Here is a 15,805-nt window from a genome sequence, read left to right on the forward strand (position 1 = left end):
TTTGCATTAGCATATGTGTTTTTGATGCAAAGTGTGGGGTCAAATCTGTAACTGCATACAGCATTAACACTGGCAGCACCCGTGTTCTATGTGCTCGGTCAGCATTTCATATTTCAGATGAGAATTTTCTGTACTTCTGCTTCTCTGAGGCATACAGGAGCGTTGAAAATGTCAGTGAACTCTGTACTGGTTGAATAAAGAGTCAGTTATACGTGTTAGATATCTGAAGTTTAATCTGTATGTGCTGATTTTTCAGAATGCATTTGCAAATTAAGCAGGAAGAATTGAGCAATCTGGTCAAGATGGAACTCCAATCCCTATTAAAATGACACCATTGTTCATGGCACGATATGCTGGTTAGAAAATCTGACTGAAGGTTGAACTGGTGCTTTGTGTCTAGAAGCTTTGCTGAGAACAACATGCAAAAATACTCATTTTTTTTCAGAGCCTAGATAATGGGGGGAAAAAAAATAAAGTGAAGAATTCTCCTGTGAAATCTGGGGAGAAAGGACTTAAACGATTAGAGAAAAAAATGAGTTCACAAAGGGCTAAAAGCACAGTTTCTCTCTGGCAGAAGCACCAGTTCATATAACTATAATAGCTATTACAAATCTAATGAATGTATCTTTATTTCTTTCTCGGGCCTTCTGATGTCTATTCTTCAATTCTCTCATCTCTGATCTTCAACCTTTGACCTCACCTGCCTGATCAGATGGTGTTTCCTAAAATCAATCATGGGTTTCTCTCTGCTGATCAGCAGCTCATTAAACGCCGCCTCATTAAGGTAGTGCTTCATCTCGCTGGAATCTAGTTCTTCTGTACATTCAGTTTACTCTCTGCTGTACCTTTTTTGACAAAAGCCTTCTTATAACAAGTTGCTTATTTGAAAGTTCAATAACTAAGCAATCGTTAATTAAATTAATGTTTAAATACTATGGGTAGCTGTGCTAAATGGTTCACATTTAAGTTGCAGTTAGCATTTTTAATGGTTTGCAGCGCTATACTGGAAATCAAATAAGTTGAGCACCATTTCTGGTGTTTTGTCAAAGCTGTATGTTTTGGCAACTTTCTTTTCCAAATTAGTAAGCCTAAATCATTAGGGGATTTGTCTAATTATCACTCTGAAAGAGCTCACCTAAACAGATGCAAAATTCTGTATGTCTTGGTGGAAAAGCAGTTACTTTCCATGCTCATTTTTGAAGTCTGTCCACATAACATTGATGGGCTTGGAATGTTGCCAGGCAAACTGTCTAATTCTGGCAACATGACTTTTTTTTTTTTATAATCCTCAGCTTTGTCATGATTATACCCCAATCATGAAATGAAGAGCTGCTTATTGAAAAAGGTTACTCTCTATGGAAAACTGCAGGAGTCAAATATTGCAAAGCTACCCCAAATTCTAATTCTTGTCTTGTGGTAGAACAAGCTGTTTACAATTTCAGCCTTCTGCTCTGTGGCTGATTGCACTGGACAGGTACAACCTGTTGGTCTTTAAGGCCAAGTGCAGCCTTTGCTGTAAGGAGCAAAGATGTCAGTGTTTAGCTCATGGTAGCTTCTTTAAAGTTGTCTTGCGTTCTTTCTGGGAAACTGTATTTTTGTATGGTTGATGCCTGTAAAGCGAACTTCTAATGATGTTTTTTTTTGTTGTGGTAGGGGGACCAAGGACAAGCTGGACCCCCTGGGCCTCCAGGGCCACCAGGACCCAGAGGTCCCCCAGGAGATACTGGCAAAGATGGTCCTCGAGGGATGCCTGGCGTTCCGGTGAGTCTGTTGGTATCCAAATTCTTGTCAAGTATGTAACAGCCATAGGTGGTTTGTGAGGTAAGAATGGCAAGTAAGACACGTGGAAGCTAAACCACAGACAAATTTCACAGTGCACCTGAAGTGCTTCTGCCACATGCAGAAGCAAGTTCATAGCAGGGCCAAGAGTAACACCTAGGTTTCTTGCTTCTCACCCCTGACAGTTTTCCCCACACATTCTAAGGTTTCAGAGTTGTTCTGTGTGAGAAGTAGCGAATGTTCCCACTCAGACTTTAAGCTAAAGCCGAATTTGAGATGCCATTGCATAGGCTAGCTTGGCTTCTCACTTTCTAATGATTTAGCCTCAAATTATGAAATCAAAATAATAAACTTCTAAATGCTGCTTAAAGTATGATCAATTTTGGAGTGAGATTCTGCCATTTCTACACAACGCTAACAGTACAGTTCTCTTCCACTCATCCCCTGTATTTCATTAGATCCATAAACAGAATTCAAAACATTGATTAATGTTTTAGATGGAGGATCAGACCCACAGCCTTTGGCATTTTGTAATGTGATATTAAACCCTTCATTAAAAGATGCGTAAATGCAGGTAGTTGTTTTTCTGTTTTGTTTTTGCAAAATATGAGTATATTCATTACTCTATCATTTGTAACCTCTTTAATACTCCTTTTTAAAATGTTTTTCTTTTTGAAAGAAGTATCTTACTGTTCATCATGAATTCCACTGCAGTGTCAGTGCGGAAGCTGAATCACAGGCAGTACACTTGACAACTGAAATGTCAAATGCACAGATCTGGTAAACACATCCCCACACCCATCACAAGTAAAGATCACAGCTGAGAGGATGCATAAGGAACTAGCAAGGTGAAGACATCTCTGGAAAAAGAAACAGCTTTGTCAGAGAGAAAGCGTAGCTCATTATGTAGGCCAGGAGAGAAAGGCATAAAATTTCACTGCAAAACCATGAAAGAAAATACCTAAGCTCCTATTTTAGCCATATTTCAGATTGTCTAATTTGAAATTGTGTGGACTATGCACTATGTGTATCAAGTGTGTAACATCATGATAACCATCCCTGGAAATGTTCAAGAAACGCGGAGTTGTAGCACTGAGGGTTAATTTGTGGTATTGGTGATAAGTGGGCAGTTCAGTTAGGTGAGATGATCTTGGTGATCTTTTCCTAACTTAATGATTCTATGATTCTAATTGAGGCCTGTTGTTATCCAGCACTGGGCTGATAACTTCTAGCACAAGGTTATGAAGTGACACTGAAAATCTGCCGCTTTTCATTGTATGTCTTTCTTTGGCCATCTACTGATTTCTTGTTAGTCTTCTAATGTGGTAAATTTAACTCTGTTCAGAGTTGCTTCTGGATTGATATAGAGAGGGTAAGACTGAAACCACAACCAATTTCTGACTGCAAGAGTTTTAATGGTCTTGCAATCATTTTTATAATTCACATGCAAGAGGCAAGAAGAGTCAGCATTGTTGCTGGTCACAGTCTGACTGAATTGCTTGGGTTTTTTTGCTGCTTAGCAAAGGGAACAATAGTGTTTCTCATGACAGAAGTAATGCATTTTGTGCAATTAGGTCATTCCATTTTGTAACAGTTCTGTAGTGATTTTTTGACTTTAGATGGTGAGAGAGTGTTTCTTTTTATAGGTTTGTTTTTTGTTTCTTTTTGTTTAGCTGTGTTTATCTTAAGCCCCATAGCATTGTGGAGAATCAATTTGTGGTACAGCTTCAGAATCAGATAAAATCAAACTGGATTGCTGACTATTGCTACCATCCTTCTCCTTCTCAGTGTCCTGCATCAAGAGGAAAACTTGTCCCAGCTTTGTATCTTTAAAAGGCTTGTGTGGAAGAGAGAAACAGCAAAATAATAGTTATACTGCATTACAAATAGGAACGCTGTAGCATTACAACTGAAAGAGTTAGTCCTTGCTATGACCTGCCTCCATTGTAAGGCAGTCATTTCCTTAAGCAAGCTTTCATTTCCTTTTAAGCAAGGTACTTATAATCACCAGAACTGCAAGAAAATGTTTTGGCCGTTGTGTTCCCCCATGCCCATATGCTTGCTGTGCATCCTGAGAACCTCACACACTCAAGAAAACAGGGCCCAGCTGAACAACTCTAGCAGCCATCATTACTTCTCTTCCTCTGCATAGTTGTTTTGAGGAACAGTCTGTGTGCTAACATCTCTATCTGTGCCCACAGATCTCCATCTGTGCTGTTGTTGCATCACATGCCAGAAGTGTGCATCTTGTTCCAGACACTTAGGTGTCTCTAAGTTTTTAGAGATGAGGAAATGTTTGTTTCTGGGACAGAAAGTCTTTAGAGCTGAGAAGGTAGAAATGTGAGGGAAATGCTGTTAGGCCTATTGGAAGGTCTGACAGGAACCAAGGAAGAACTAGATCATAAGAAAAGATTTTGCAGCCTTCTGCTAAGCCTTTTTTTGGGTGTCAGTAGAAAAACCTCGTGGAATCTGAACACGCTTGCCTTCCAAATGAGCAAAAAGACCTACAGTTTATGCTTCCCCCATCATAGCTTTCCTGCCACACATACACCAGCACTTTGAAAGTTTGAAGTCTCAAAAAAGAAACACAAGGAAAAATACTTTCTTTATTTTTGCTGGTAATAAAGCAGTAGATAATGTTACAAAGTTTTGAAATTATTTCAGCATGGAGATAATGCTTCCCAACATTTATAGGCATATATTGATGCCTATGTGATTAGGTGAGATCGTTGTATACAAAAGTAAGCAAGGCTACAAAGAAAGCTGAGAAGTTCAACAAGCTTGAATAATTTGCTGTCTGAAACCCCTGCCTGTGTGGTTTCTCTTTCCCTGTTTCTTTTTTTGTTTAGTTTTGTTTTTTTTTGGTGCTTGCATATGCTACATTTGTGCATCTGAAAGCACAGCTACCTAGAGATGCAGTTCTGGTTCTGTTGAGTTGCCAAGATCAGTAGCATCAAAACAGTTCCCATCGGTTTGTGACAGGTTTTCTTTTATGATAAATCTGATAAAGATGATCCTGCAGCTGTGCTGATCCAACAGCACATGGACAGCCCATGTGGTATGACATCCATTTTACTGTCTCAAATGTCAGTTGAATACATTCATTTAAGAAGAGAGAAGTGAAGCTAGCTCCTCACTTCATGTAAACCTGTGCCCACAACGAGAATTAATTGGGAAAATGAAGGGATACCATTTTGAAAACCAATCCAGGTATTTAACAGATGAACAATTACTGCATAGCTTCAAAATGTCACTGTTCGTGGGTATATGTAATATGATAATTAGTAAGTTATGCCTGCTGACTGAGGTGATGACACAGAACACTAATTCTGGAATATGTAAACAGTGATTCAGCACATGTGTGAAAGAACCTCTATCTGGGTTCTTTAGCACCACTGACTGAAGTGGAATGTTATGATTGGAACCAAAGGGCTGAGAGTCAGGATACCGGTGCTTAACTTTTGCCTGGAGAACTGCATCATTAAAAGATTGTGAAATAGTAAAGTCTGTGATTTGATCTATTACTTTAAAAAGGAAATACATATATGTGTGTGTGTGTGTATTTAGTGTGTAGTCAGCTGCTATACCTGTTAAATAATGGAATTTTTAAAGAGATTGTTATTAAGTAAGGAAATGAATTCAGGACATGCTACTCAAATTATTCACTTTTTTTTTTTTTTTTTTAGGGTGAGCCAGGAAAGCCAGGTGAACAAGGGTTGGCAGTAAGTACTCTTCCAATTTGCTAAGAAACTGTAACACACTTCAACATGCTTCTTAAACTGTGGAATTCCAGAAAGCTTGCTAACTGTATTTCCCAGCCCTCCTTTGTCACTGACTACTTGAAGTCTCATTTGCAAAGAAAATGCTAGAGAAAAATAGAATTTTATACAAATATACAGTTGCTAGTAATATAAGGCCAGCTTCTCCTTTAAGGCTGCAGAAGTATAAGGGCACAGCAAGGAAAAACTGCCATGTCAGGTGTGCCTGACTCATGGCCTCCACTTAATGCTACATCTGAAGTTGAGCTGTTTCCACACTGAGACTGTGGAGCAGCACAGCAGCCATCTACTTGTTTAAAAGGCCGAAATCTCAGCAATTGTTCTGGCCCTTTGCCTGATGGAACAGTGAAGATGTTGCGCAGCATACAGAAACTCTCAGAATATTATCTCCTGAGGGTTTTCTTTTCATTGTGTGTGGGAGAATGTAGAAGCCAAATGAATGCACTTTTTACAAATACTCTGATATGGGAGTTGATGTGTTCTGTTGCAACAAAATCTAATTAGCCCTTTTCATTTGGAAGCAAATTGAAGCTCCACTGGTTGTAAATCAGCTTCAGACACGGGGTAAAGCATCAGAGGTTTCTGCTTGTCATGTGGTTCCAGAACTGTGAAACAGTTTTTCCCTTAAGATTTCCCTAAATACTCATGGTCGTTCTTATTTTTTATGAAAAGTGACATAATTGTAGCCCATGGCATGTGCTTTTGATTTCTGAATGCTTCTGAGGAGGAAAATTATATGCTCAGCAATCAGCATCAATATGATTAGTAGCTATTTGAATTTATAAAGTTTTAAAGAGATGTGATGATGCTTTACATTGACAATTTGCAAAACATTTTGGACTGACAAAATCCAAAGTCTTTCATAAGAGAGAGAAAAGATTGAGATTCCGAAGCATCTTCTTTGATCAGGAAACTAAATTTTTTGTAGCTTCTCCTTTCGAGATAAAAATTTAACAGAACTAAAATTGCATCTCCTAAAGGTACTACCTAGTGTTTTAGCACATTTGTGTTCATTGTTGTTCTATCCTTTTTGTTTTATGAGGACTTATTGTTAATAACATGTATAATAGTTGGGAAGGGCATTTTCTTTTTTGGTTTGTTTATTTTGATTGTAATCTCTTATTTGCCCTCTGGACCCCACTTACTCAGATTCTGCAGCAGTGTCTTTCTTCTGTTCAAGACCAGATCATCAGGGTCACAGAATCCCTAAGGGTCTTTAAAACAAAAGAGTCTATTGCTGTATTCAGGAGATTTTCACTGCACATGAGAAATAAGGAACTGCTACAGAACTTTTTGTTTCTCTGAGTGCAGGTGTGTTTAAATAGAAAAAAAGGGTATTTTAAAAATCGTGTCAGCAACTGTAAGCTAGAGGGGAAAAAAAAAAAAACAAAAAAAACCCAGACTATTTAAATTTCCAGCTCCAAATGCCTGGTCTAAAAGCCAGTGTGATGGCTTCAGTGTTGAGTTTATACGTAGATCAAGAAAAGATCAGGTTATATGTAGATCAGGAAAAGGTCAGGTTATCAGAGAGACATATTATTTTCATTTTTCTTGGTTACTTTGACATACACGTTGCACCAATACAGATTTCCATGTTGTCTTCCTTGTGGAAAGTGCTGAAGCTATCTATACAGGTGTTGTCTGGTTTCCTTCAATATCTTCCATCATACATTTCTGCATGAATATCTCTTCAGTATTGAAATTTGAGGCACTACTGCACAAGTAGCTGATTTTCAAATAGTCATACTGCAGAACTGTGATGCCAAAGAAAAACAGATATTTTCTTGGGGAACACAAACCTACCTGCAATTCTTTTTCTTTGTTATCCTTTCATCTTTTCTGCTGTAATTTTATTTGAATTCTCAACCATGAAGGGGCTTCTACATTAACTCTTATGTAAAGAGTAGTCTGTGTTTCCCACTGTTTCTGAAGACCAAGTTATTTCTTCGTGTGAAGAAGGATCTCTAGGTAGATGGGTTCCATAAGGCACTACTAGTCCTAACCTCCTGAAAGCCCACCTGCTGGGGGGAGTATTGAATTTTCCAACTTGTCCACATGTCCAAGAGCTTTTCCAGGAAGTAGCCAAGCACTGGAGCATGGCCTCTGGTTGGCCTCTGGTTCTTCTTCTGGATAGAGGCAAGATACAGGCAAGGACAGCACCAGTCGCCCTGAAACAATCCCTAAATTTCCAGTGTACTTATTGAGGTTGGTGGAAACTGAAGGCTATTTGTATTCTAAAGGATCACTATCTCAGCAGCTTTAAATAGCGTGATACTATTCAAGCAAAGAACTGCAGGCCTGACATCTAGATTATAACAGTGGGATAGAAGCTTTTTCCTTACAAAAGTGATTTATGCCCATGTCCAGCCTTAGTATTTCTAGGTGAATGCAGAGAATGTTACTAGAGCTGGTAAATTCAGTTTTAACCTTGGAACCAACAGTGACACAGCTTGAAATTACTTAGTTTTCTGTTTTGTCTTTTTACAAGGAGTGGAGTATGACCCTTGAGGAGTGAAAGATGGTAGATAATGAGATAACAGTGTGCTTTCCAGCTTGTGTCTCAGAATGTAACACAAACCTAGTACATATCTTGAGTAGTTTGTGACCTACTCAAGCAATGTGTGACTTGACTCTCAGAAAGTTGAAATCATTTTAATGCATTTAGAGTTAGAACGTCCATGTTCTTATTGCTCAGTGAAATAGGAAATCTAGGAGCACTAGTAAAGATGCAACAATTTGCACCAAGACTCTGCTTCCATATTTTCCTCAAATTTTATTGAAGTTCCTTGTCAGTGAAGAAAAAAAAAAATCATGTTTTAGATGTGTGTGAGAGAGCAGTGGCAACAATTCAGGACTTTTCTCCCTCTTGGGTAGAGGGAGAGGTTTGCTTGGACCAGACAGAGAAAATGACAATGAGTTCTCTTGTTTGAGTTCAGCTTTGTTTTTGTTTTGTTTTCAAAATGTTTTTGGTGCTTTTATTCTAAACCAGTGCATAGCCATAGAAGCTTGGAGGATCAAAATTTGCCATCATTTCAGCTCCTTGGAAAATTGGTCAATTGGACGAGTCAACTGCTTCTTGTCTCTGAATAATATATCTATTTTTTTCTCCAGAAACTGGCTTTAAAGATGCCTAAGTAGTTTTACAGATGTTTTGCATAAACAGGATGTCTAGAACAAACGAAGAATTCAGGTAGAGATGTCCCTTGCTAAAGAAATCTATACCATAATGATTAACTAAAACACAATTCCCTCCAGTTAAGATGTATCGTTTTCTAAACTAGCAGTTTTGTGCTTTTACAGTCTTGCTGGGCATCTGTTCAAGGAAAAGAAAAAAAGAAAAAAGACAGTGGTCTTACTAGTTATTCAGAATAAGAACTTTCTTCCAAAGGATACTATCATATACTTGAAAGACAGTGAAAGGGCATAACTTTGCAATTAAATCTATAAAACCTCACATCTTTAAAATGAATTAATATGCCTTTTTCCTCTGAGGTTAAAAAAAAAAACAAACAAACAAGAAAAATCACCAAGGGTCAGTCAGAAATGGCTGGAAAGTGCTGCTGGCTTCAGCTCAGCCTCTCAGGCCAGCAACCAAGGACAGATCTTCAGCTGGTGTGAATCTTCGTAGTTCCTCTGGGAAATTACTAATTGCGAATTTGTTATCAGTGGCCGGAGTTCTGCAGCAGCCTTGTTTATTTCATTCTGGTGGCATGTTCACAGTCAGTTTTAGAAAGTGTGGTTCCCAAGCTGTTTAGCTGCAAAAGTTTACCAAAAACTATCGAAAAATCTCAGTCTGCACATCCCACAGCACATACTGGTTTTTTTTCTTTTCCCCAATACAGATTCATTGGCCTTAACTTATCAGGAAAAACTGTCTTTAGGATTTTGTAATCTCTGTACTTCAGTGACAGTTGTCTGGGATGTCAGAGATGACCAAGAAGATGACAATGAGGAGCCCTGCCTGAGCACTGATTAATAGCTTTGGCTGCAGTTTTAATCAATTAAGATAGCACATGGGACCACTGCTTAATGAGAATTTATATTAATTTCTATCATAGTTGATCTGTTTTCTTAGCCAGTCTTTTTTAAACATAGGCAATTCATCAATGCTAAAGCATTTTACACTTCTATGCTAGTACTCCAGGCATCACAATCTTTATGAAACACTCCTCAGCCATGCAAGAACACGTTTTCAGAATTACATTGTATGCCTGTTCCACGCAGCAAATGAGGACAACAGGCAAAATAGAGGCTCCTCAGAAATGCAGATGAGTACTGCTAATAAAACCTGTGCTTTTCCTCTTCACGTACCTTTGTTATTTTAAGTTCCCTTCCTAAATTCTTCATCTTCAGCTTTGTGGAAATAAGGAAGTATTTCATGATTCCTATAGTACCAATGAGGAAATATGCATTCTCGAGTACAGCTTCATTAACTCCTTTGTCCCATAAAAATACAGGTATGGTACCTTCTAAAGGTCTTCTATTACGAGGAGTTTTTACTTTAAAAAGGTAGTATGAAAGATTAAAAAACTAAAAAGTAAAGAGTTTTTGGTGGTGTTTGTTTGTTTGTTTGTTTGTTTACCAAGGCCTTGGAATGAGAGTTTCAATGTGAACATATTGCACTATTGTGATGTATTTTGGTTTATAATTTCTTCAGTATACCAAAACTTTTACTTTCTCATGATATTTTTGTTAAGCATTTTCATTTGGTGTTTGTGCTTGCTGACCTTGACATCTAACACCCCACAGAACAAGTCATTACATCTACCACAGACCTGACCTGCAAATGGAAGATACTCCAAGCTTTCTATTTCATACATTTCTTTAAATGTTAAAGTGAGCTACTTGAAGCTGAAAATTAAAATGCCCAGGGAGGCTGTTTCTGAGGTATCACACTCTGAATTACTGTCTTTGAACTGCAGCTTTAACATTTGCAGAGCAGAATTATTTCTTATTTTGTAGTTTGCTGAAGCACGAGCAGCAAAGTAACTTTAAAAGGAAAGCTGCAATATAAGAAGGGATGTCTAGAAAGAATTCTGGACTCAGTGAATTTGCTTTGACATTTGTGTCAACCTTTTCAGTTGTTTTTCTTTTTTCTTTTCTTTTAATTTCAAGTAGTTGTTAGCGAAGTCGCCTGATCCAGCTGATACTTGATAAGAAAGAAGCTCTGTAGATCCCTTGATTTCAGAGAATAGTGGCTGAAGAATGGTATTCATAGTGGAAATCCCTTTGTTTCATTGAACACTTAAAAACTTTTTTTCTTTTATCCTTGGATGCCCAGTTTTTCCAGGTGCTTAAGTACATATCAGGCAGTGCTCCATCTCCAGAGACATAAGAATTGTAATTGAGTTTCTTTGGAGCAACACAATTGCTTTTTCCACCCTTAAATTGAGAAATTAAGTAGATGAGAATTTACTTCCATAAATCTGCGTCATTGCTTGTCAATTACGCAAGGTTGAAAATTATTGTAAGAAGTGTTCAGGATATCTGAAATAATAGAGATTTAAAGTGGTTTTTATTATTTTTAGTTATCTTCCTGTTCTGGACAACTCTGTCAACCAAAATTTTCAGCCAGCTCAGTTAAAGTTTCTCAGTGAATGCATGAGAAAAAAAAAAAAAAAAGAAAAAAAAGAAAGTTGATTTTCAAAGATTCTAATTAGTTACTTTAAACACATCAGTGACATGAGTTTTCATGTACATAGCGCTCTCCTCAGATCAATTGAATGCTGAGGGGAGAAAAACCAACATATGATCATAATGCATTTCCCATTTTCTACTTGGATTCTCTAGAAGTTATCAATTATATCTGTATGGTACATTCTGAGTACTTACAGAATAAGAAATAGTTGTAAATTGTGTCATTTTATAAGCTTTTAATTGAAGTTAGCTTGCTGAAGGTAGCTGTATTGTTGAAGACTGCTGGTCATCAGGTGGTTTAATAGCTCAATGGTCATGAGACATGAGAGAAACTTCCAGTCTGAGTAAAGGTTTAAGTACCAGAAATGGAAAACTACTCATTGTTTAAAATAACTGATGATGAGTGCCTAATGTGCTTCTCTGAATCATCCATTCTAAAAGTGCGGTGAAGACAAGATTTTTCTTCTGTGCAAATACTTTCTTACACAGTAAGCCCTCTGGAGGAGCTGGAATTGTGGCAGCAGTGAAGGGAAAATTCTAAGGAAAGAGATTTTTCTGGAGACATCTGCAATATCTTGAATCATATCCATCCCACAAATTGACAGCTTCAGACTCCAGACGCAGAAGTGCTCAGAAGAGCAACACATTTCACAGTTTACTTTGGGGGATATTCCTAATATCCGAGTAGCTATTTTACCTTCAGATAGTAGCTTTGTTTTGCAGGCTTCCAAATGATATTTTGGTTTAGCTGAATGTGTCCAAAAAATTTTGTTTAGCTTCTTATGTAGTTAGAAACTAAAGAGTCAGCATTTATTCCATGCACATAAAATTGACAGATATGAAATATGAATTAGTCTTCAGTTGTTCTGGCTTATTGATGGAGGCTAAAATAGTAAAACTGTTTTAGTGTGTTAAAAGTCAAAAGATAAATAATGCCCAGGGCCTGGATATTTGGAGATTATTTTGGTAATGGTGATAGAGGAAAACTGTAGTTTGAGAGTGAATTTCTTGGAGTTTTTAAGGTGTTAGCCAAACCTGTATATTCCTTGGAGAAGGGGAAGATTCCTGGGTCATCGTTTGCCATGCTGTGAGGCACTGGAAGAAACTTCCTTCATTTTGTAAAAGAAAGGGAAAAAAATTGTTTAAATAGAATGTGTTATATCCGTGGTTCAGTTCCTTCCCCAGTTAGCCACTCTCACCTAGCAACATCCTATTGATTTTTTTCTTTTTTTCATTTATTTTTCTTCTTCCCCTTCTTCGGTATTCTTGGAGAGACTGCTTACAAGCAGTGTTCAGGTAATAGGCTGTTCATTTATCATAGTCACAGCTACAGGTGTTCTCATCCTCAGGTAAATCTTAGAATTCAGGCACTTACTGAAAAAAGAGATTTAAATAGCAGTTTACTGAAATGCAGCTGACTGGTGGGGTTTTTCTCCAGTCAGAAAAAGCAGGTGATCACTCTATTCACTGCTCTAATTATCATCAGATCTGAGTGCTTGGTTATTTTCACATCCTTTTAAAGAAAAGAAAGTAAATCTGTTACTCTGTATCTTGCAGTTGGTTTTCTATTTGTAAAATCTGTCCCTTTGAATAAGAGAGATGCTTGCAAGACCCTCATTTTTCTAAGATAATCAGGCAAAAGTTTCAAGGAGCAACACTGATTTGTACTTTTGTAAGTTTTGGTCCTCAGTCTATACATGCAAATACATGCTTAAAACTAAAAGACTTTCATTCACTTCAGTGGAACCAGTACCAGGAATTACAAGCAGTGGAGCTTTTCTCTGTTACCAGTTTAAGGTTATATCAGTGCAACATTCCAATACCACCTGCATCTACCAAAAAAGGAAGATTTAACCTATATTCACACACTATCTTAAACACAAAATTGGCCCAACATTTTGAAGCAGCGATCCTATTGTTCAAGATGAAATCCTGAATAATTCCTGTTCTGACATCAGTTCTTCTTTTATCTTTTCAAACATTACAACAAGTTGGATTCTCTCATTCTGGCTTTTTGTTTTTCAACTTGATACAGTCAGAATTAATCTCTTTTGAATTTGTATCGGCACTCGCAAACTAAACGAGCACCTCCAGTAGGAACATATGGAAAAGAGTAGCTAACTGTACTGAATGTGATCTGGCTTTAATAAAAACAGACTGTCAAATACATGTTTGGCTGCTCTGTTTCCCTGCTGCCTCCCCTCTTTGCTTTGGCTACAAACCAACTGGGTGCTTCAGAGATGCCAGGTGAGAAATGGGTCCAACTAATATCAGTGAGACTCACTTCTTTAAAACATAAAGCAGTCAACCTTTTCCTGGATTTAGGTATTCCTGAATTCTCCGATCATAAGGGCAAAATGCTGGGCAATTTCTTACCAAGAGCATTCTTAAAGGTTTCTGAAATATTTTATGTTACTTGTGGCTGATGGCACAAATCATGTGTTAGTTAAACTGTATTTAAAAATTTCAATACCTTTAATGAGCTAGAAAGTATGGAGAGGCTAATTCTCCTCTCTCTCAAAACAGAGCAAAAACTTACTAGCATAAACCAGGTTTTTGCAGAAAACTTACTGCCAAGCAGGAAAATTACTGTGGACCATGACTGATTGTTAGATGGTATCAGAAGAAGAAACACTTTTTTAATGCTGACAGATTTGTTGGTATTTGAAGAAGTAGATGGGATGGAATAGAAAATGTTAGAAAGGGGGAAGTTTGAATTCTTCTACTTAAAAGTTAAATCTGTTCCAAAAGATAGAAGATCCAATGTGCGTTTTCTGTAAAATATTTTACTTTTTGTTGGTGCAAAAAATTTCTGCTGGTTTCAGTCCAGTATCTGAATACTTACACAATAGGACAGTTTTAATTGGACATTCAAGTTTAACTTAGCTAGAGTAATTACATTTTATTTCTCTTTGCAGGGACCTCAAGGGCCTCCAGGACAAAAGGTATAGTATAAACAATACCATTGTACCTCCTGGTTCCAAACTGTAAGTGGAAAAGGTGAATGGAATTAGCTACTGCACATCACATTGAATCTGTTTATTTAGATGCTGAACTCTATTTTTGCAAAATGTAGTCATGCAACGTTAGACATGAGGTTTCTCATTTCCCCCATCATAGGAAGTTCAAGCAATTCAGGGCAGAATGTTTTTAATCTGTCTGCTTAACTTTCAGGTGAAAAGGTCGCTATAATTTTCTTATTCATGTACTGGTATAGCTATGAAACTGAAGGTGAAACATTGTGAAAGATGGAGAGATAGAATTTCTGATTGAATGCATGTCCTTTGTCAAGTAGATCAATGCCATATGACTAAAAAATTGACCAACAGAAACAAAAGATATAGGTGTTGCTGATAAATGGTTCTTGGTTGGCTGTATTGAGGTGGTCTGCTGTTGTCTTCCTGTTCCTTTGGTAACCAGAGATCTGACTTCCTATATATGCTTTCAGCATTATTTGTACTCATTAAAGCTGACTGCCTCAGTCTGATGGAGTGAGCTTTGGATTTATGGAATTGCACCATTATAACAGTCCTAGCTATATTAGCAATAACAGCTAGTAAGTGGCACCATTCCAGCATCCACCCACACACCACCGAGGCAGGTCATTTTAAGACTGATTTCAAAAGATAAGAAGTGTAATGGAAGATATCTAATTGGAGCAGGCTTAATTTGTATAAAGAGAAAAAGAAGGGAAAGGAATAAGTAGCGTTAATATTTGTGGCAAAGTTGTCACCTCTTTTTCTTCTTTTGAAATAGTATTTAAAGTGAAAGGTTTGCTTTCATCTGTTAAAAATTAATTTCTTGAAGAAACAAAAGACTGTTAGTATGTAACAACCCAGAGCATATAAATCCATGGGATTTTGCTGTGAGCTGTACAATTCACAAGCTGATGGAGAAGGCTACCTTTCATGTTTAGCAGTGCAAGAACGTGACATCGTAAACTCATCTCATTCTGAAGTGAGCATTACTCACCAGGAAATAGCATAGTGAGGTATTTTATATGTACAACATCAATAAAATTTGTGTTCTGGTGAGCTTTTGAATATATGATAAACATTTATTGGTTAAGGGTATAGTAGAATCAATTTTATTTAGACTTTCTGATATCTCATGTTTCATAAGAAAAGTCAGCAGCTGTATGAGACTGTCCCTGGGAAGATTAACTGTTACAAGAAGGGTAGTTTATTCAGACTGATGTCATAATGCCCTCTTGAGCTTTTCTTACAAGTTTCTGGAAAAACTAGACAAAAGTGGCTAGCATTCATGACTGTGCATCCAGCAAACCTGTTCAGATGTTTATTAATGGAAAACAAAAATATTCTATAAAAGGGCATTGGTAATTTGTGCTGTCAGGCTGAACTATTGCGGATTATCCCTTAAGACCTTTTATATTGACCCTGATAGTTATTGGGCTTGGAGCATCCCTCCATTTCAGATGCTTGAAAGCATTTGAAGTTTTAATGATTTTGTTCAGGTGCTGTGTTAGGTGCTATGTTAGACTGTGTCAGAACAAACTCAAAATTTATCCAAAGCATTAAATGGAATTACTTTTTAATCCTTACATGTTTTACAAAGCCTTCATAACAAAGTTACCACCAACTTGAGGCTTC

General features: G+C 37.3%; 1 protein-coding gene across 1 annotated transcript in view; it reads left to right on the forward strand.

Moving 5' to 3' along the window:
* COL25A1 (collagen type XXV alpha 1 chain) overlaps positions 1-15,805 on the forward strand; it is a 130,671-nt gene that overhangs the window by 49,777 nt on the left and 65,089 nt on the right. The window contains exons 6-9 of the mRNA XM_085546631.1: positions 713-784; positions 1,654-1,761; positions 5,466-5,501; positions 14,114-14,140. Coding sequence (XP_085402757.1) covers positions 713-784; positions 1,654-1,761; positions 5,466-5,501; positions 14,114-14,140 — 243 coding nt within the window. The remainder of the gene's footprint in view (positions 1-712; positions 785-1,653; positions 1,762-5,465; positions 5,502-14,113; positions 14,141-15,805) is intronic.

This window comes from Coturnix japonica, chromosome 4 (assembly GCF_054131305.1).
Source record: "Coturnix japonica strain WE chromosome 4, WE-NBRP24, whole genome shotgun sequence".
Classification (NCBI taxonomy): Eukaryota; Metazoa; Chordata; class Aves; order Galliformes; family Phasianidae; genus Coturnix; species Coturnix japonica.